This window comes from Antedon bifida, chromosome 3 (assembly GCF_963402885.1).
Source record: "Antedon bifida chromosome 3, ecAntBifi1.1, whole genome shotgun sequence".
Lineage (NCBI taxonomy): Eukaryota > Metazoa > Echinodermata > Crinoidea > Comatulida > Antedonidae > Antedon > Antedon bifida.
This window is the reverse complement of record NC_136228.1, coordinates 5,874,651-5,897,430: the sequence shown is the minus strand read 5'-3', so window position 1 is coordinate 5,897,430 and position 22,780 is coordinate 5,874,651. Positions and strand designations below refer to the sequence as shown.

The 22,780-nt window shown below is 33.6% G+C and overlaps 4 protein-coding genes across 4 annotated transcripts; 1 reads left to right on the top strand and 3 right to left on the bottom strand.

Moving 5' to 3' along the window:
• The first annotated feature begins 1,104 nt into the window (after window positions 1–1,104).
• On the top strand, window positions 1,105–12,153 carry LOC144837103 (ubiquitin-like protein 5). The gene is made up of 5 exons (XM_078692104.1): window positions 1,105–1,459; window positions 9,556–9,668; window positions 10,273–10,362; window positions 10,923–11,044; window positions 11,308–12,153. Exons 3-5 carry the CDS (start codon window positions 10,307–10,309, stop codon window positions 11,349–11,351), a joined length of 222 nt encoding a protein of 73 aa, XP_078548230.1. The 5' UTR covers window positions 1,105–1,459; window positions 9,556–9,668; window positions 10,273–10,306; the 3' UTR covers window positions 11,352–12,153.
• Window positions 2,038–4,271, bottom strand: LOC144837102 (uncharacterized). Its single transcript, XM_078692103.1, has 3 exons — window positions 4,123–4,271; window positions 3,765–3,867; window positions 2,038–3,387 (listed from the first exon to the last, which is right to left on the bottom strand). The coding sequence occupies exons 1-3, from the start codon at window positions 4,180–4,182 to the stop codon at window positions 3,233–3,235; spliced, it is 318 nt and encodes a 105-aa protein (XP_078548229.1). The 5' UTR covers window positions 4,183–4,271; the 3' UTR covers window positions 2,038–3,232.
• On the bottom strand, window positions 4,690–9,546 carry LOC144837094 (lysosomal thioesterase PPT2-like). Its single transcript, XM_078692093.1, has 11 exons — window positions 9,436–9,546; window positions 8,703–8,842; window positions 8,154–8,303; window positions 7,611–7,764; window positions 7,163–7,258; window positions 6,888–6,942; window positions 6,699–6,751; window positions 6,501–6,584; window positions 6,059–6,143; window positions 5,799–5,853; window positions 4,690–5,486 (listed from the first exon to the last, which is right to left on the bottom strand). The coding sequence occupies exons 3-11, from the start codon at window positions 8,301–8,303 to the stop codon at window positions 5,343–5,345; spliced, it is 876 nt and encodes a 291-aa protein (XP_078548219.1). The 5' UTR covers window positions 8,703–8,842; window positions 9,436–9,546; the 3' UTR covers window positions 4,690–5,342.
• Window positions 12,153–22,277, bottom strand: LOC144837092 (nuclear receptor subfamily 2 group E member 1-like). Its single transcript, XM_078692088.1, has 6 exons — window positions 22,157–22,277; window positions 18,827–19,093; window positions 14,762–15,052; window positions 14,189–14,401; window positions 13,680–13,847; window positions 12,153–13,140 (listed from the first exon to the last, which is right to left on the bottom strand). The coding sequence occupies exons 1-6, from the start codon at window positions 22,170–22,172 to the stop codon at window positions 12,899–12,901; spliced, it is 1,197 nt and encodes a 398-aa protein (XP_078548214.1). The 5' UTR covers window positions 22,173–22,277; the 3' UTR covers window positions 12,153–12,898.
• Window positions 22,278–22,780: the final 503 nt, after the last annotated feature.

Here is a 22,780-nt window from a genome sequence, read left to right as displayed (position 1 = left end):
AAGCAATTCATTATCACAAATTTAGAATTCAAAATAATTATTATGCAAATCCCAATTTGGACTGTTAGATTAAATATTGATATTTGTTATAAAAGTGACCCATTTATTAAATAATGTAACTTTTTGGATTTTGTACTGCATATAAATATTCAGCCAGTTTTTTTAGTTATACAGTATATCATTGAACAATTTTATATCATCTATTGTGTGTACAGTGTTTGTAAATATTTAAATTTTTAACATGTATATTTGTCTAATATAGAAAGTGTTTATGCTAAATTATATATTATTTAAATTCACTGAAAGAATGCTGTATTTTTTAAAATTTACTATCCCTCCTGTATATTCTAATTGACTATCCCTCCTGTATATTCTAATTGACTATCCCTCCTGTATATTCTAATTTACTATCCCTCCTGTATATTCTAATTGACTATCCCTCCTGTATATTCTAATTTACTATCCCTCTTGTATATTCTAATTTACTATCCCTCCTGTATATTCTAATTTACTATCCCTCCTGTATATTCTAATTTACTATCCCTCCTGTATATTCTAATTTACTATCCCTCCTGTATATTCTAATTTACTATCCCTCCTGTATATTCTAATTTACTATCCCTCCTGTATATTCTAATTTACTATCCCTCCTGTATATTCTAATTTACTATCCCTCCTGTATATTCTAATTTACTATTCCTCCTGTATATTCTAATTTACTATCCCTCCTGTATATTCTAATTTACTATTCCTCCTGTATATTCTAATTTACTATCCCTCCTGTATATTCTAATTTACTATCCCTCCTGTATATTCTAATTTACTATCCCTCCTGTATATTCTAATTTACTATCCCTCCTGTATATTCTAATTTACTATCCCTCCTGTATATTCTAATTTACTATCCCTCCTGTATATTCTAATTTACTATCCCTCCTGTATATTCTAATTTACTATCCCTCCTGTATATTCTAATTTACTATTCCTCCTGTATATTCTAATTTACTATCCCTCCTGTATATTGTAATTTACTATCCCTCCTGTATATTCTAATTTACCTCCTGTATATTCTAATTTACCTCCTGTATATTCTAATTTACTATCCCTCCTGTATATTCTAATTTACTATCCCTCCTGTATATTCTAATTTACTATCCCTCCTGTATATTCTAATTTACTATCCCTCTTGTATATTCTAATTTACTATTCCTCCTTTTCTCATTTTAATTTCACTACATTTTTTTGGCTAATTTGCATCTCCAGGCCAAGTGTTCTGTTCTCTATTGTGTTATGTTCCTTTGTTTAACTCTCTGCTACCTGTACCTGTACAGTTGCAGTGTGGTAGTGTACAGTAACACACCTTATCTCATCCTCCACCTTTCTTTTCTTATTACATTGGATTTATTTTACTGAATTTATTTTATTGGATTTATAAAGAAGATCTATGGATTGAAAGGAGGTAACTTAATTTTATAGTTTCCTATTTGTTATTAACTTAAACTGTGTATACTGTTTAACAGCAATTGTTTGTATCTTTATCAAATTATTCAATAGACCTACTAACTTAGTATTACCATAGACCAAGAATGTGTTCTATGGTCTAAAGCTCTGTCTACACTGTCAAAGTCTATGTGCATGCCCATATATGGACATGATGATGTCATATCACTACCATATTTGGGCACATCACACTTTTTTGTCACATAAACTTTGATAGTGTAGACAGAGCTTTATAATACCATAGAGATTTCTCCATGTTATTGACAAGGGGATAACAATTGTAAAATGGAGTTAAAAAAGGTAAGGTAAAAAGATGTTATCTTTTGCATTGACATTTTCGAATGCAGGCCAGAAAGGGAGTGGCTTAAGTTAAGTTTAATATTTAAGGTTATGGGTCTCATACAAATAGCATTTGTGCAGTTTTATTTCTGAATTGTATTATGTCAATATTACATTACTACAATATATTTGTAGACATAAGGATTCTCCAGTATGAAATTAATTAAACAAGATACAATGCAGAAGTGTTTGTGCTTTCAATATTCTTGTTCTTTATTGTTGATCCAACACAATAAGTACACACATAATAAATTTGAGGGACTTCCCCTCCCTGTTACTGTATGCTATAAAATATCAAAATAACATACAATTACTTATAAAATATCATTTAAAAAACATTGCAATTTAACATGACACTGTAGGGTATGCAGAGGTGGTATTTATTCATACCTCTATTACATGAAACTAGAACCAATAACCCAGTACTTTTCACAGATGCCTGAATTCAGATATATAAAAATCTGACCCTTTGCCCAAATTAGGAGGTAACAATTTTGTTTCCAATTTGTTTGTGCTTATAAACTAAGTCTCATTTGAGGCTTAGGGAGTGCAGTTGAAAGAGTCGCGAGTTACAACCCTAGCACTAGGTCACGATTGAACCCTAGCACTAGGTCACGATTGAACCCCGGACCTTGGGATTGGAAAGCAAGCACGCTAACCACCAAGCCACCATTGACAAAAAAAGAGGCATAACAGCATATTTACTGCAGAAAGTGATGCTGCACACATATATAAATAAAATTTAGGATACACTGTTAATTAATTTTGAGTTTAATCCTACCCCCTACTTTTGCCCAAACATTGCACCCAAGCCTCTTGCATTTACGAGTGGTTTCGAATTTCTTCTTTCTTTCTTTAGTGGCTGTAAATTTATTATATCATATTATAATATGTATTTCTATATTATAGATAATTTTTTTATTGGATATATTACATTAAATCAATTCATCTAAAGTAATAAATTATGTAAGTTCTGCGCACACCATTGCTGTTTTTACAATATTTCTTTCAATACAGTACATTTTATCAACACACACACACAGCATATTTTATACACAACAGTTCCTCTTGACACATTACAACAGTTTAAGACTGAACTTTGACATCAGTTGCAACTATCACATGACAAGTAGCTCACTACAACAGATGACAACATTATTGCACCAACATATGAAAACTAGCTAGCATGGTTACTGTACCAAGTATGCATTTCTGCCAAATGAGTTAAGCATCCACTTGAGTTGAGTTCTGTGTATTATTAATACAAAATAATATGCTACGATCTTATATCATTTTGCAATTTCAGTGTGTCCATATATTTAATAACATTTGAATGTTCATTATTCAAAAGTAATTGATGACTCGCATAACTATAATTTATTTGGTATAAATGTCAATGTTCATTTGGTTGCTGGGTGTCATCTTCATGTTCATGTGGCTTTTTTCCCTTTTTTTGGTGTTTGCACATTTTACATTCGTCGTCGTCGTCGCTTCCGCTGCTTGACGAGCTCTCGTCAAATGTGTGAGGTTTTTCATAGATGCAGCAACCTTAAAATAAATAATGAATATTAATCAATAGAATGCTTTAGTTGGTTTTTTCCAGTAAGTTTACTGGAATAAATTGGCTACCAACCACAAGTTAAAATTGTGTAAGAAAATAAACACATGTCTAATATAGTGGTAGTAGGCCGAGCCATTGAAAATATTAAATAGGAGAAATCGGAGCATATATCTAGATTTATTAAGTAAAAAGAAAAAAGAAGATTTTTCCACGATTAAATACTGTAGGTTTTTTTCTAAGTTGTACTTTAGTAGTTCATATGAGGTACTTGTCAATGTCATTCTAGATTGGCACTCAATGGCATCTCCCAATTTAAATTGTGATTACAAAGGAAGGAAATAGGCCTAGAAACATAAATACTTACATTTCGATTTCTTTTTCCCCATGTTTTCATTGTCCACTGTACCTTCTTTCCAATTAACTTTTTTGTCCGACTTTGGTTTTCTTAACTTCAAAGTAACGGATGGCTTTTTGGATAACAAAACAGATAATAAATTATATTTATTTAGAATATATTCAGAATTTCTTTTAATTAATCGTTTTCTGTTGGCTGTCCCTTTCGTGTTTGTCTTATTGCCATTATATACAGAGGGCCGAAACGACCAGACTCATGTTTTGTATTGGACCACCTTCCATGTGAGGTATTTAATTAAATGTAGGCCTAGCCTAGACTAGGCCTACAGCCTAGCCTAACATGATTATAAAATTCACGTTTTACGCACTGAAGGCTGTTGTTCTTCTGTTTTAGTTATGGTTTCAGTAGGTGCTGTCAAACTAGCCATCTTTTAAAAGCAGACGTTATCCGCAAGGAAGAAAAATACAACAACAATGTTGTTTATTTTTGTTAAAAAAAAGTTGACACAGCAAATATTTCGATCTATAGATGGCGCTTTACAATTTTACCACCTCCATCATCCATCATATATCCATAAAAGGAAATAAATTTGAATATGTGTTTAAATTTTATGAATATTTAAAAAACTTTGCATAAATTAATTCATTTTATAAACAATATTTATATCTGCTTAAAAGTACATCATACGAAACCTTTTCAATCATATTCTTCATATTATAAAAAATGGAAAAAAGAAACAAAAAGTAAAATTTAAAAAAAAATTTCTTTCTATAAATTTTATTTTTATCAAATTGTGCAAATATTGTGCATGTGTATGCAATCAATTCATTCGAAGTTATTTTGTTCTTAAATAAAAAATAAATAAATAAAAGGCTGATCTTGGCAAGAAGGCGTATTAGTATAACATATCACCAATCACTGTATGGCCAACTAATTCACATTCAAATCAATTTATTCACTGAAAAAATGTTATAAATAAACAATTATATTTATCTGCATTTAGGTATACAGTAATCCATATTTGGCAGTTTCTTTGGAATACTCGCCAATTTGGAAATATATATTTTGCCATATTAATTCGATGTAGAGCATTATTTCAAATATATTTTATACATTAATTAACCCCTTTTTGATAATTAAACACATTTGTATTTTTCTTGTTTTTTTCTTACAGTATTTTTAATATAGAAAATATATATTATAATATAGGTTTTACACAAATTTTTAAAATAAGTTACTTAATCTTAACGGCAAAATAAATAAAAAAAACAAAACTTAAAAAGTACAAATACTGTAAACATTATAGGTAATTGTATGTGTACAAAACATAACTGGCTTCCTAAAAAAAATTAGTTAAAGATATATATATACTTTTAAACATACTTTAAAAGATAGGAAATAGTCTAATCAATATTTCAAAAACAAATTATTAATATTCCAACGTTGACCTTTGACTAAATACACTGAATGAACAAGTTTTATAAAATTAAATTATTCATTATTTGTCAGTTATTGCTTTCATTTTTCTGAGTACTATAGACCTTTACTTGAGATTTTGATTCTGTTGTCTCATGGAAGACGTCCCACCTATGTCAGCCATGGCACGATGCATTTGTCAAACACCATCTGGTTGTCATGCCAGGTCGTGTGTTCTACTCCAGGAACTGTACATGTGTGGATTTGTCCGTTATTGTACATGGTTTGTAAACCAAATGAATCTTTTAAAAAGACCTAAGAATCAAATAAAAATGGTTAGTAACATATAATTCATATAGGTGTAGGTGTGATGTGTTATTATATACTTGATTAGATGTAAAAGAGTAAATTTGTGTATTATGTTGGCTAGAGAGATGTTCCCAAACCCTCCTCCTTATTATTGTAGGTCACTGTATAATGTATACAGTATTAGCCCAGTAAACATGTTTAGATTCAACATCTGTAACGTACACATTCTATAATGCACACTTTTTTTACAGCTTTTTAATTAAAAATTCTGTGAAAAAAGCTCAATTACTAAATTAATGAAATATTAATGTACAATACCTCTTGGCCTTGCATCTCAACCACAGTGTTGTTAGCATTATAGTAACCAAACTGACTAAAAGACATAATAGTTTAAAATTTGTATTAGGACTGTAGTATGACATATATTGATCTATTGGCTATGGATTTTATGTGAGAAGATTTTTGTTCCAGCACCAACATATAGGCCTAGTAGAGGGCAAACAAGCAGGCTTCTTTGCTCCTCATTTTCACCCAATTTTTGCTCAGTCTTTCAATAATAATGTATTAAGGCACAGTACCTTGACTGCCATGGGGTTATGACCCCATCATCTGGACCTCCAATCAAAACTACCTGCTTTATTTGAAGAAAGTTTTTCTTCCATTCTAAAACAAAATGAAGTAAAAACCTTTTTGAATGTAATAAACATGTAGAAACATTACATAATTGCTTTAATAACTTATTTCTATGAAATCTTCCTCTTCTTTGTTATTATGTAAACCTAAAACCAGGAAATGTTTGAGCATTTTGAAGTGCTTGAATTGTTCTCTAGTTTCATAAGTATTTCATTCTGTAAGTGTCAGTTCTGGATAGTTGTACTTCCCCCTGACCAACAGACTGATGACCAACAGACTGATGACCAAATCTCAATGTTGATACTTATTATTTCAATCAAGCCTGTATTTTTTTCTATTTATCACAAAAAAAGTAAAATCTGGAATACAGTATCTTTTCTAACTTACCGAAACTATTTTGATTTTCAGTTTCATTGTTTAGAATTGGTAGATAAATATTTTCTTTTAGGTATAATTCATGTTGATGTGGATCTGCAATTAAATGAAAAAAAAGTAGTAGTTTAAATCGTGAAAAATATGGCATTCTGCATAATGCCACATGTTTCTAATAGCATGAAATAAAATGTTAAAACTGTATAACCTTACCATTCCAATAGTTGCATACTGAGATTTTTTGACCCAGCTCTGTGTAACAAAATCTATTTAAAAGGAATACAAATCAAGAGAAAAATGACAAAATTACAACACAAAACACATTTGAATGACTAACAGTAAACCTGCCATTTAATTATCCCGCACGCCATGATTTGCTAGCCCTCCTAATGACCAACTTACTTGTAAATATCCTTTCTGTACTTTGCTGGGACATACTTGGTAAAGACATCAGTTTCTGAAACAATAACGAAAAATATAATTCGTACAAATTTATAACACATTTAATGTAATCATAATAATTTTAAAAAGTTTATCAGGTTATTTTATTCGTTTGTACACTAATGAATGATCAAATTTTTGTATATATGCTTGTCAATTGTACTTAGCCAATGCTCATGGTATTGTAATATGACTTATATTGTATTATGACAATATTTTTCATAATGAAAACTTACCACCATATTGTCCGAGTAAAGGACAGGATAAGCTAAAAAAGTTGTGGATCTGATGGTTAGGTAATGTTGCGATTACACCACGGCAAATAGCACCACCTATAGATGAAAAAAAAAACATTCTATCATTTTTGCTATTTATTTGTGTATACGTCCTTCAGAGAGGACAAAAAGAAGTTGGTGTTGTTGGTTGCATGATGAAACCAACTTTCTCTGCCATTTCACTTATAAAATGACAAAATAAATTGTTAAATTCAATGAAAAACTAAAGCTATTTTTTTGCTTTAAATTACATTTTTATAGGTAAATATATATTTTTTTCGATCCAATTGTTGGTCAAAGTGGATAACTATTGGGTGGTATTAAAATGGCATATTCAACAAAAAATTTTTGAAGAATTATTTTTCAGGGGGACAATACATCTTTAAGAGAGGAACTTATTTTAACTTACCCTGTGAGTAACATAAAAGGTGAATTCCTTGCGGACTGCTGTCTACAACAGCTTTTATATCACTCCGAAATTTATCAACTTGCTCCCACAAGGAAGTTAGACTCTCGGTCCCGTCATACTCATTGATAATGGTGATGTTTGTTCCTGGATGAGCCTGTTGAAATATGTTATTAGTATTGTTGATTAACTGGGCTTTGAAAACAGAGATTATACCCCAGCACCAAAATATATCATTTGTTATTAATATTCCAAACTATTTTGACAACTGACCTACTGTGAGTCATTTTGTACTCAGAATTTGGAAATCTAAAATAAAAATATGGCATACTGCATCAACTCAGGAAAATCATGTAATTAATTTTACTGGTTGTTACCAGTTGAAATGCAATAACACTTTAATATAAATAAATAAAACAATCTTGCTTTTAATTTACCCCTATTCAGTGGATACATTTAACCCCCATTAAGAGATACTTTTCCAAGTAACAAATCTATTCAGAGGCAGCCTTATTAAGGAACACCTTAATAGGGGTTATACTATACCTTGGTAACCATTTGAACAAATCCACCAAAATGAGATGGGTCAGACAATACTCCATGAACAATCACTAATGGTTTGTAGCCATAGACTTGACCGATGAGAAGGACAGTAGCGAAGAAAAATATCAACCTCATCATTTTTTTCTTTATCATCTGGAAAACATATTTACAAATTTACAAATAAGAAATGAATACAAAATACATATACCAGCACAAAGTCAGGAACTATGGTGATTGTTACTTTAAAATATCAATTTACTGTAATAGTAATTTGAGCATCAGACTCAGTTTATCATCACTACTGTAGTTAAACAATGGTACTGTACTAAAAAGTTACAGAATTCAAATTTCAGAGCTCTGTCTGCACTATCAAACTTTATGTGACAACAAATGTGATGTGCTTATATGGACATTATGATGTCATATCACTACCTTATTTGGGCATATCACTACCATATTTAGGCACATCACACTTTTTTGTCAAACTAGTTTGATAGTGTAGACAGAGCGTAAGATTACAAGCTATTTTAATACAACAGTAACAATACTTACAGAGGTCTGTATAACGTAATCCAGTATATAATTGTTTCTGAATTGTTATGACTCGACTATACACAGTCTCTACACTACCTCATATACAGTAAGAAAACAACTAGGACAAGTTAATAGATTTGATACTAGATGATGACTCACTAGAAAGAACATAAAAATGTCTAGACCATGTGTAAACTTCCTTGTAAATGTATTATAGGGTTTATAGGGTATAGGGTTTAATTTCTTTACTTCCTCATTTATGGGGTTTTACCTTTATCGTAAATATACATAAATCTTTTAGGGACTTTTCAGAAACCATCCCACAATAATTTTGTTTGCTACTGTTGATCATTCTTTTTTCATTATTTCGTATGAATAAAGTAAGAATACATAATCCTTAATGTTTTGTCAATGATCATAAAAAGGGTGATTGATTACTTCTTACAGATATCGAAATACAAACAATAAAAATAAATATCATTTTCATTTCACTAACCAACAATGGAATGGAAAGTGAAACTGTATTGCAAGGCCATTATAACGAGGTTTCACTGTTTCCGCTTCTCTTTGATCTTAACCCTGTCCCCCATGGGGGATCCTACCAATTACAAACCCATCTCTACTCAGTCAGCAGGCTAGTCCCCCTAGTAGCAGGGCCTAAATTGGCCTAGCTATGCCTAGCCTAGGCCTATATACAGTAGTCGGAAACTATGAATTATATAAAAACGTATGAAGTTAAAACAAATCAAACCTTTATTAGATTACACCTAAAGAATAACGGGTAACATGCTTTTAGTATGGCTTGTGACTAATTTTTGAAACAGAATTTTTTTACATTTCTCTTCAACATGTTTGTTGTTATTGTTTGAAGTCATTCATGCGAATCATCATGAAAGGTGAATTTTAAACTATTGTAGATGGCGCTATTTTAAATTCCAACAAAACACACACGACACACGACGAACGCTCTTCGTAACCGTAAGCGTAAGTAAATTAAAGAAAGTGGAATTATAATTCAGATTAAATTAGTTTAATGGCATGTTTAGTGACTGTAATAATAGAGTTAAGGTAGAATAGATTGGATTTCTGAAAAACGACAACTCATTTTTAATTTTAACAAAAATCATTGATATAGCTAGGCTAGGCCAATTATTACTCAATACTCGCGTAAAGCCGACGTATGGCAATTCAAGCCGATTTTATCGGTGGATACTCGTCGGTTTAGGCATCCCTCTGTGTAGCCTAGCCACTACTGAACTGTAGTACAACTATCACTAGATAGGCCTAGATGCTTGTTAATTTATTTAGTAAATTATAATACCTGGTAATATTATATAGGTAAATTCAAAATAATACCTAATCTATTTTAAGATTTTAATTAAATTATTTTTACTGTAGCCTACTCTATCTCTAATAATAACATAAACTCTTTCTTCCATAAAAATTATGCAGCAGCTGTATTGACATCGTTGGTGGCTGTAAACAATGTATTATTATTAGGCATAAATACATTAATTAAAGTAAATGCCTGATTATATACAGTAGTAATCAAGAAATGAATCTTATAATAAGACCAATTGCATTTCAGATCCTTTCAACAATTCCTGATACACAAAAGCAAGATGATTGAGGTGACCTGCAATGACCGATTGGGCAAGAAGGTCCGAGTTAAGTGCAAGTATCCTTTGAACACAATGTACAAACGCAATGCTGACCTCTTCCTCCCAATATTTCTAATCGTCCTACTATTTTATTTTTCCTGATTATTTCTGATATGGAAAAAAATCCTGATACAGTAAATGTATAATAAACTTTAAGCTCTTTACTACTGCTGTTACTACTAATAGGTTTTTTAAAGATGTATTTTCCCCTGAAAATATAATTCTTAACAAAATTGTTGTTGAATATGCCATTTTAATGTAACATAATAGTTATCCACTTTGACCAAAAATTGGATCGAAAAAATGTATTTACCTGAAAAAACTGTAATTTAAAGCAAAAAATGGTCAAACTTTATTAAAACTATAAAATAACATATTCAAAGTCTGATTTAATTAATCTTCATTTTTCATGTTTTTGGGGGACAATACATCTTTAACTAAAAAGGCGAAAACTGCATTTTCCGCCTGTCTCGCATCAGAAACCACCTGGAAAATTGTCCAAGCTTTGTATTCAGTCTATTTGTAAAAATTTCTTATAACATAAAGTCTGTTTTTAATCCTTAACTTGGTTTACCAGCGGCTCAGACACAATAGGAGATTTAAAGAAGATAGTTGCAGCTCAGACCGGTACAAAATGGGACAGAATAGTTATCAAGAAATGGTATACAGTGTACAAGAATCACATCTCATTGGATGACTGTATCCTTATTGTATTATAAGAATCATTACAACCGGCATCATCATTGTTAAGCTCTGTCTACACTATCAAACTTTATGTGACAAAAAAATGTGATGTGCCCATATATGAACATAGTGTCATATCACTGCCATATTTGGGCATATCAAACTTTTTTTGTCAATCTGTGACATTCCTGACACAACAAGTGACAAACATACATTATTATTGTCACTTAATTAAACTATAATTGTCACAATTATTTTCCTCAATATCTAAAAATCAGATGAAATTCATGATGGGATGAACCTTGAACTTTACTATCAGTGATGTCATAACCATAATGTAACAAAGACACACCCTGCACACAAACACTTTTTATGCAGGGAATATTTGACTCATGCGGCCTTCCATACATAGTCCAACTAAAGTATAGAAGGTAGGCTCTTTGTACAGAGGAAAAGAGGGAATAACTGGTAATCGATTTATTATCAGAATTTGAGAACTGACGCATACCACAGGTACAAAATAAGGATATTAGTGTATCAAAATGTAAAGTCTAAGGGTATGTTCAGATCCATGGAGTTATGCTTTCGTATCGCAAACAATGTCATAATATAATTACCATCGTAACAGCAAAGTGTTCAAATTTGCCTACCTAACGCTTTCATTACGAACTGAATTGTCACCGATTGGGGTGAACATCTGGTATGCAGGTGTAAATTTGATTGGTTAGAGGTCAATATCGTTGATGCTTGACTTTCGAAAGCATAACTCCGTAGGTCTGAACAGGCTCTAAGATATGGATATACTTGCTGGAAATTGAACTTCAGAGTGTTCTCTTTTTAATGGAATGATGGTTGCCTAATTTCCCAGCATATCCAGTAATGGAAATGGTGGTGTCTCTAGTTGTACAGTATTCGTATTTTACCGATTACAACTTCCCCAGAAATTAGAAAACAAAATTTATTTTCAATATTTGTTGTTTTTATAAAGAAACCCCTTTAATTATTTTGTAGTCGAAAAAGGGAAAGAAAAAAAGTCAGTAACTAAAATTCTTAAATTTATTCATATTTTCAAGAAATGTTTTATTATACATAAATTTATTGCATTTTTTTTATAATAATTATTGTTATTTGTATGTACATTTATTGCTTGTTGATCATGAGTTGTACTCAGCACTAATGTATAAATAAAAATTAAACATTTTTTAAATTAAATATAAAATGATTATCTTTGTTAAATAATCATGGAAGATAATGAACGTCAACTGCGAACGGTATAAGAAGCAAAATAATTTATACAGTACAACCCCTCATTTGGGACACCCATATAAAGGGGACATTTTCACATGAAATAAACAAGAGACAATGTGTTTAATCACCAACCCTATTCAGAAGACACTCCTAGTAGACAAGAGACAGTAATATGTTTAAAAACTAGGTCAATCCCTAATATATAACGGTTTGTCTTTGGTTTATAAATAAAAATTATTTAAATAAATAATTTACAGCGTTTGAAATGGAATAGCGAAACAAAACATGGGTATTACCATTGTTAAAATTAAAAATCTGTAATCAAAGTTGATATTTATATCATAATAAGGCGCAAATCCTGAAGTAACAACACAACGCGAATCGAAACCAACTTTTTGTCGTGATAAGTGACGAAAATTAATCAACTACAGTGTTTTTAAATTTACATTTCGCGGGATACCTCATATAAATAGGGTAGGTTTTCCAAACGGTTATTTCCACAAAATTTTTTGCATGGTGCCCGCCAATCTTAACATTACATTTTATTTATATATCGATACAATTAATAAATCTATTTCGAACAACAGCTGTCTTTGGTATATTCCTCCGCCACTGTCCGTTTCAACTTGATTTAAACATATCACACAGCAATCGTTCGATAGGTACGCTACCGATTGTTCTACGGAAAAATAGTTCTTCGATTGTTTTCGATTTGATGGCTCTTATGGATGGAAGTAGGAGGAGAAGCTTTCCAAAGCGGACATTGTGAGCAAGCGATCTGCAGTTGATGTACTCTGACAGGATTAGTTGAGATTGATCCTGAATGGCTTCGACTTGAGCTGGTTGTCGCAACCCTCGAATATCTGGCGAATACAAAAATATTAACATTGAATGTGTCATATATGACGCTAACAGAGGACCTATATATGGCATTTATAAATATTAGAGCATTGGGTTTTGGTTCCTTTGGAACCATTGCACTCAATCCTTTGGAACCATTGCACTCAATCCTTTGGAACCATTGCACTCAATCCTTTGGAACCATTGCACTCAATCCTTTGGAACCATTGCACTTAATCCTTTGGAACCATTGCACTCAATCCTTTGGAACCATTGCACTTAATCCTTTGGAACGATTGCACTCAATCCTTTCGAACCATTGCACTCAATCCTTTGGAACCATTGCACTCAATCCTTTGGAACCATTGCACTCAATCCTTTGGAACCATTGCACTCAATCATTTGGAACCATTGCACTCACGTAGGTGGATGTATGTGCGTACGTGCGTATCTTTACGCACTCGGTGGTTTGTTGAGTTGTGACGTGTGGTTGTGATTGATCGTGATGACCAATGGGAATGGTCCTCCTTAGTGGACAACAGAAACAAGTAAATATACGTACCACTCTTGAAAAGGACAATTGCTTTGAGACACGCGAACTCTGCTGGGTCGACTCGCATGTGTTTTAGGCGTGCCATAACATCTTGCATAAGTCTGATATCGGCAAGTACTTCTAAATTGTCACCCAATTCTAATTTTGATAGAAATCCTGGTGATGCGATAGCCATACCTGCGAATAAAACCAAAGAATGTTGTTAGATTGGTCTAGGTAGTTCCGTAGAACTATCAGTATTGTCATCGCTCTCGCGGCAGGGTCTGTTGTTTTATGTAAAGTGTCATTTTATTCCATTAAGGCCAATTTACACAGACGAGCTGTAACAGTAAGAAAAATATAGGATCATGTTATTCCTTATGACCATTTACACACAACGGGGAGTGGACGGGCGGTTTCCGCTCACGATAGATACAGGTTCTGCGTGGAACAGGCTACGCGGTTTTCCGCTTGCCGTTACCGCTCGTCTTTAAAAATTGGCCTTTATACACGGTTTCGTAGCCTTTGTAAATACTAACCAAGATCTAACGGAACACACCACTGCGACGCACTCAGGATAAACAGTTCGCTCCAAGTTTCCTCCAGTAAGATTGCTTGATCCCGGAAAGGAAGTGACAGGAATGATGGTATACCACGGGCCCACTTGACTGTCATGAATAAGACCCTAGCGGCGGCTTCGTAGACATTCTCTGTCGGGTTGACAAACAATACATCACCGCTCGCCCTCTCACCTACAGTAAACAAAAAAATGATGGTATCAGATAATACTGATTAGATACGAGATAAATAGAACCAGAAAAGAGTGAAATTGTAGGTGTAATTTCACTCTTGATTATTGAGCATAAATAATGTACCGTTAGTGCAAAAGTTAAGGTGAGACAACGATGTTTCCGCTATTTTACTACGACTAGTGGCGGATCTGCTGGGATTTTGAAATAGAGCCAAACATTATACAGTACCATAAATAGTGTACCGAATGGTGAAATGAGCTTAATCTGATGTCATAACTTTTGTACTATTCGAAATGTAGGGATTTCCTGTGATGACGGACAATGTTAATGCTCTACTAATAAAATAAAAAGACATTTTACCAAGATTGTCGTTGCCTTGACCAGTAGGTTGTCCGGTTTTGATCTCCAGGCGTGGTTCAGCTTGTATGAGACTTGTGAAGAACCCGTTGCTACGAACATCAGTTGCCGATGGTGGAGGCAAGCGGGCTACATATTCAGGGGTGACTGGGGTAAAGCCGGATCGTCTTGGATCCTCACGTTGAAGAGCTCTGTATTGGTCTTCTTTGGTCGGACTTAGGCCTACTGAATCTTCAGAATTTGGACTTTCTCGTCTGAACTGGTAACACCGCGGTGCTCTTTCATGTTGCACGGCTGTAATTAAGACATTAAATTACATATAGGCCTACAGTAGGACACTTGAACTGGAAACATTGTAGAAAGTTTCCATAAGATTGAAGCTTGGTTCCCACTAGGACGCAACGAAAGGACGTAGACGCAACGCAAACGAGTTGACCAATGACAAGCAACAGTCGAATAAATCCATCGCTGGTGATTGGTCAAATCCATTTACTTCGTTGTGTTGCGTCTCTAGTCGAAACCAAGCATTAAGCGTGGTTCCCACTAGAACGCAACGCAGCGACGTATAGACGCAAAGTGCTGTATTGCGTAATCACAAGTGGGAACCAACGACGCAACAGTCCTGCAAACGTCGGTTCCCACTTGTGATTACGCAATGCAGCACTTTGTGTCGATACGTCGCTGCGTTACGTTCTAGTGGGAACCACGCTTTACCGACCATTACGTACGCAAGAAACGACAAAATCTATTTGTAACTACTGTACTGTATAATATTATTTCCTCCGTGATCGAAGATACGACGAAGCAAACTGATCAATAGAAGTATTTTAGTAGTATTGAAAGGTGTGGTTGGATACTGTCGATTATTAGATAATTAAAAGCTCATTTAAAAGTTAATAACCGTTATGTTTGATGTCTGTAATAATTAACCTGAAATCCATGACTTGACGTATATTTATTTTGTAACCTTGATTGCGAATGACTGCACTTGAACTATTCGACATAAAACAATGACATACGATCAGCACACTTCAAGAACCAATTGATTTTCTGTATCGGTATTATCTAGTTGACTTATTCACGCATTTGTTCATGTTTTATATGGTATTTAAAGATCGTAAAGTAAATCTATAAATAGTATATCGGCAGTTATAAATAGAAAGGAAGATATTTATAGTATGAGTGACACCTTTACGGTAAGACTGCTCGATATGGTTTCCTTTGACGCAACAGAACGACGCGTCGTGACGTAGACCTACGCGCAGCGCTTTGACTAAATCACGTGCAGCACATTGACTAAATCACTACTAAAAGCGTGGTTCCCACTAGAACGCAACGCAGCGACGTATCACGCAAAGTGCTGTATTGCGTAATCACAAGTAGGAACCGACGACGCAATAGTGCTGCAAACGTCGTAGGTTTGATTTCACACAGGCGGGGGCAAACACAATGATTGGAAGGGCATTTTCTTAAGCGTCGTGACGTAGACATACGCGCAGCGCTTTGACTAAATCACTACTACACACAGTTCGTATCATCTTGGGTGAACGGTATAAAGGAGTTGAGCTTATAAATAAACCGAAAGTAGGCCTACAGGTTACATGCGGACATCGATATACTCTTTACATGGCGTATTTCATATCAATGGGAACAGAACATATGTTGATATCATAAGTGCTTTATACCCTTTTGTGGTGTTAATGACTTTTAGTCTTTATCACCGTATCAAGTTCAAATTGAAAGAGTAATTGATATTAAACCGGATTTGATAATAACGTAACCAATCTTAACGTAATAAAATATAAGCTTGGTTCCCACTTGGACCCAACGACGTTGGCGCAGGGCAAGTGAGTTGACCAATCACAAGCGACAGTTATCTATCGCTTGTGATTGGTCAAACGTGCGTCGCGTCTAGTGGAAACGTTACGTAACAATTTAAACGCCAACGACCAAACGTACAGTTTACACAACAGTTAAAAATGTTGATGATATTTTTGACTTGAAAAATTGTGTAATGTTTGGTTGAATCAAAGACCTTAAAGATCTTCGACTTAATATCACCTCTCTGGGTTGAACACTTCTTAGTGAGTATTTTGAGCTAGCTTTAAAGCGTTCCACGCCCAACTATAAATCATCACGGCAATTGAACGATCATAATCTTAAATTTTAAAATTGATAGCTCTTACGTCATACTTTCTACATGACTTCATTATTATCGACACTTTATTTGAAGACCCCATCTTGACCCATAGTCAATATATTTCTAGATGCATAAGTAATTTTAGACTCGAGATCTAAATATAGATTAATGATACTAAAAATAGCTTTTAAAATGATATCGTTTATGAAATGGTTTCAAACTCGATTTATCGATTATTCCATCGCGTTTTTCGCTCTCAATCCCAATTATATGTTGTGTAGGCCTACGCCTAGACTACTTGCCCCAGGTCTGTATTATTGTCTTTTTTATTTATTTTTTTCGATTTTTAGTAGTATACGTATGAAACGCTACATGTGCCAAAATATTTATCTTTAATATATAAAATTATATATCTAAAAATTGTTTTTTGGTGTTTCGCGCGACAATGTGAACCAAAACTGAAAACCAGATGGAATATAAAACATAAAGTAACAAAAGTATATATACCAATATGTTTGAACTGTTGACGTTAAAAAATCAATGAAAGCAAACAAGCGGAAATCACCGAATTCCCTATAGGCTGATTGTTATATGTGCCCAACGTCAATAAAACCAAATAGTCGCGTGCCTCTGCGATCTGTGACGGTGTACCATCATTGATCGTCTGCTAGCTGGAACACTGGCTAGTTCTCACCTGACGTTTATAAAGAAGTATGGCTTCTATTCACTATTAATGGCTGAGCAAATTTGTCAATGAAATACGTCGATCAATTACTAATGACGACAAACGATCATCGAACGTTTAGACAATTTGATCGTGCCTCTACGAGTAATTAACAGCTGACGGGAAATAATACACATTCACAAAATCTTTAGAAATGGTTGATCTGTCTGCACGTAATAGTCAATGACTATGGTCTGCAATAGTATGCGTTAGATATGCGATGTACGCGCACATTTTAGAGTACGCGAATAGAAAATGTGAATCATTTCATAAACATGCCTATTTTACTACTCCTTATTCTTTGGTTGCTGTAGTACCGTCGAATATATCGATATCAGAGCAAAGACTTGAAAAAATGTTTATGAGTTTGACAACCGCGAGTTGAAATACACTAACACAACACCATGGCGCAAGCATAAAGTAGTCCTAATTGATGACCAATGGCAAGCCACGGCTCCTCGGCGGTGAGTTGTCATTGGTCAAATGTTTCGTCTACGTCATTTTTCATTGCGTCGTTGCTCCCGACTTTCAACGCAACATTTAGCAACGGATACCGGTTCTCTTTAACATACGGGTACTTAAATACGTGATCGCTGATACTTTATAGTACACATTCTTAAATAATTAAACAGTCTATAGATTAATAGCCTCTTATGTAGAATAATAGCTTTTGTTTGGTATCACTTCTTTAAACTATCAAATATCCAGCAAGGCGAGCAACTTAAGAACATGTTCTTCGATCTTAAGTGAAAGGCAAAGATTATCAATAAGTTACCAATTGTTGAGTTGTTTGTTGATCGTGAAATATATTAATTCGTCAAACCATTCAAGCACAACATGCTATAGCCCAACCTGCTTTTCCAAACTATTATACTTAAAAAATATAGGTCTAGAAAAAAATGTTCTTCAATGAAAGTTTTTATAGTAAAAACTTGTTAGAAAATTTCTGTTGCATATGTTGTATTCGAATGTCTTTAATTGTTTTAATTAATAAAGTATCCAATGTTTCCAAATGTGTAAAAATTACATCTTGGGAAATGATTTACTCGTGGTTAATTCATGTTATGCATAAAAACGTGTTTGGTGACGAGGACTCGGTGACTTTGGCTACACCTACGCATATTTCGTAAAACCGTCTTAACAAAGCTATTGCTAAAACTAGAGATATGAAGATGGGAGAATAATAAACAAATGTATTTCTTACCGTCACGGTTCATATTGACGTCGAGGCATTTTTTGAACCGACATGCTTGGCATTGGTTTCTTCTGGCGACATCAACGATACAGTTGCTGGACTCTTTGCACACGTAGCCCAAGTTACGACGAACACTCCTCTTGAAGAAACCCCGGCAACCGTCACAACTGTAGACGCCGTAATGTCGCCCTGAGCTCCTGTCGCCACACACTTGACACAGGATTTCGGCTTTCTGACTAGGGCTTAGCTCTCCTGGACATTGTGTCAAATTTAATCCTTCAAGAAATAGAAAACAATTCATAGATTTTGATAAAACATTGCTTTTAAAAAGTTACCTTAAGTACATAACTGTTTCGTCGATCTTTTGACGAACTGCTTCTGAAGAAAAATATGGGAAGCAATTTCCCAAAATATTGATTGTTTTGATACCAATATACAAATCAGTGATAGGAACCACAGTTTGCCGAATTTTATACTATCTTTAGTACTAATTCTTTACATATTGTAATTACATGTATTGAAAGATATTTTCTTTTTTTAGAGCAACTTTCCCCAATTCTTAGATTCAATTAGACATCGAATTTAATTGTTGTTGATCTTTTTCTATGAGATTTGACTGTTGGTGGCCTGATATCCGAGTTTTGCCAAATTGTTTTGAATTCATCAGTAATTCTAATTACAAAATGGATACATTCCCAATATATTGATTATGACGCGTGATTTATAATTAACCCAGTTCCTAAAAAAAATGAATTTCAACAGGATCAGTAAATTTTGAATAGATGTTTGTTTGGAACTCGTGTTCGATCGATTGTGTATTTAATCCAAATTTGTCAACATTTTTGTCAACAACAAACGTAACAAAGCAACTCAATTAGGAAATCACAGTCACAAAGTCAAGTTTCTGTTGTTCCTATACAAACTATTCTAAATCTGAATTTAATCAGATCATTTATATTGATCGCTATTTAACCGGATCGCGTACCGCGTGCAACCATTTCCCACGCTGTATCCCCGACTACTTGTCGATAAACTGACTACCGCTCAACTTCTCGCCTCTGATCAATCATGACAATACATAATTGAATTGTTTGTATAAAAGCTCATATGTAGCCGATGCCGAATTCCAACAACGGTGAACAGACTTGTTTAATGTAAATATAAAAACTCGATTGAGACAATAAGACATTCAGATTGAACTGTCGGCTGGTTTATTCGGACTATTTGTCTAGGCTTCATCTCCAAGGTTTATTTAACGCAAAATATGTAAAAGTCGTCACTTTGCTAGACTTGTTTACCCCAGTTACGAGCACACGGTCACGTACAAGGGCAAGAAAAAATGTTTAAAAATAGAAAATCTGTCAACATTCTATTTGTCTGTAATTTGTTATTATCCATGGATGTCATTGTCAAGATCGTCATCAGATTATTATTAAATCATTTTCTCACTAATTATCAAAACAAAATAATAATAATAATAATTTGGGTGTAAAGCTTGGTTCCCACTAGGAGAGAAAATGCAAGGACGTAGACGCAACGCAAGCGCGTAGACGCAACGCAAGCGCGTAGACGCAACGCAAGCGCGTAGACGCAACGCAAGCGCGTAGACGCAACGCAAGCGAGTTGACCAATCACTCGAGGCTAATCAATCGCTTGTGATTGGTCATAAATTTGCGTTGCGCTTACGTCCTTGCGTTGCGTCCTAGAATTGCGAACAACCATGTGCTCATGATACACCAAAAGACCAAAATGAGCAATTCTAAGCGTTACTATATAATTTTGTAGGCAATTATATTATTAATTTGTTCCGGTTGCTTTGGAACCTAGCAGTGGTATACTGGTATTATTGTAACATTACTTAATAGATTAAGTAAACAATGATTAATTATGTTATCTTGTGATATCTATCTAATGATCAAGGTGCTGGAGTGTAACAGCTGGTAGGCCTATACAATACGATCACATCCACAAGCAGCAAGTACGTTTACATTAGTATACTCATGGAGAAACAAGTGTTTTCCCCGTGGCAAAATGTACTACTGTATAGGCCTATTAATTTTGTTGAGCTATCAACATTTTCAATTTAGCTGATAATACTTTTTGGCCGTGTTATTCCACCTACGATGATACCTTGGTCGAACTGTGCTTAGGTACATTGACAGACGTCGAGAACCTTATTTATGCCAAAAGCCTCTGTAGAGATTCTCTTAGACTTCTACATGTTTTTTTTTTATCTTACAGCCCTTCTCCTTATAATACTAGCCATAGACACACGTTAGTTGAAACTCAATGTGATACCAAACGCCATTTGTGCAGTCCAGTGTTCCATATTTGATTAGTTTTAAATGAATAATTTGTAATTTTGCCTTTTAATGTAGTTTTACTCTTTCTTCATATATGTGTTTTGATGTTCAAATTTGTTTTTTATAACCTATAGCAGTAATTTTAACCAATTTTATACATATTTTGTAAATTGATTTATGAATAAATAGGCCAATGAATAATAAGAATCAGCTAATAACTTTTGTTTTGTTTTATCATAATAAAAGATCAACATATTTTGTCACGTATTTCAATATACTGCTACATGTCTGTCCGTGCAATAGCAACACCCAACCAATTTAAACAAATACCATTTATTTATTTCAACAATATTTGACAAGATTAATTTTTATTTAGCCTACTTTTCATGTGAAATTGCTTGTATTATGTCCGTGGTTTTATCAACAATAGTTTGGTTGTCATGTACCCTGGGTTTGAACTTATTGGTACCACGGCTAAAAATACATGATGGCTATGTGGCTAAGCGTAAGAGATCGATATAGGCGGCCAACATGTAAAAACAGAAACTTGATAAAAATAACTAGGCATTTATGCCTATTAATAATTGTACTTGAAATTAAAAAAAAATAATTTGGGAATCAGCAATGGTCTAGTGTTGTTGAATATGTTGATGCCAACTAAACATGATGGCATATCTGTTGATTATAAATTATTCATTAAAAGATAATTTATGATACACAATTAGAAGGCCTATCTAAAATTATACAAAAATAATTACAAACTTCAAAATAAAACCCTTATAAAAAAAAATGACGAGAAGTCGGCGTAATTCAGTAAAATGTCTGAAACGAAAATTAATGAGTGAAAAAAAAATACAGTTGTGTACCCTCATTCTGCACGTAGGCCCTGAATCTGTATTTAATCTTTAAATATGTATGTTATGCAGCCTAACATACTAATTCGCTTTAATTTAAAAGTTTATAAAATAAATAAATAAAGTTAGGTATAATTAAAAAGAAACTTTTTAATAACAATACGAATTGTTTATCAACTTACCGATAGATTCCTCCATTTTAAAAAACAGTAATTAATTATCTTATTCAGCTATAATTACATCAGACACAACGCGTGTAGGCCTAAGTAATTAATTCGTCTCCCGTCCGAGTTTGTGTCCATTTACACGGGTTACTGAGCCCAGACTAACATAAATATAGAACACTGTATAGATCACACTTTAACCGTGTGAATTGTACAGATGTGTCTTGTCCTGCTCTGTAATTGACTGAATCCACAAACACGGTTTTTTAGCCTATTGTTCTTTCACTGTTATCGATTACCAAAGATTAACTAGATGTCAATTGATAGCGGATACAGAACAATTAATATATTGAACAAAATCTAAGAATTATGGATTTTGCTATCAGTGGCCCTGCGTGAATAAGTAATATTGTCGTACCCATTTGAGCTCACGCGAGGATCATTTCATGCATGAGCCAGATCCGGTAATTATAATTTGCTCTACGTTGTTTGTTATCTATTTCTCTCTCTCTGTCTACAATAAATAAAGAAATCCATAAAAACAACTACAATTATAGGCGGCCGCTCTACGTATCTATACGCTTATGAAAGTCTGCGCTGTATTTTGTGACATTGTTATTATTAGACTTTTACATTTATTTT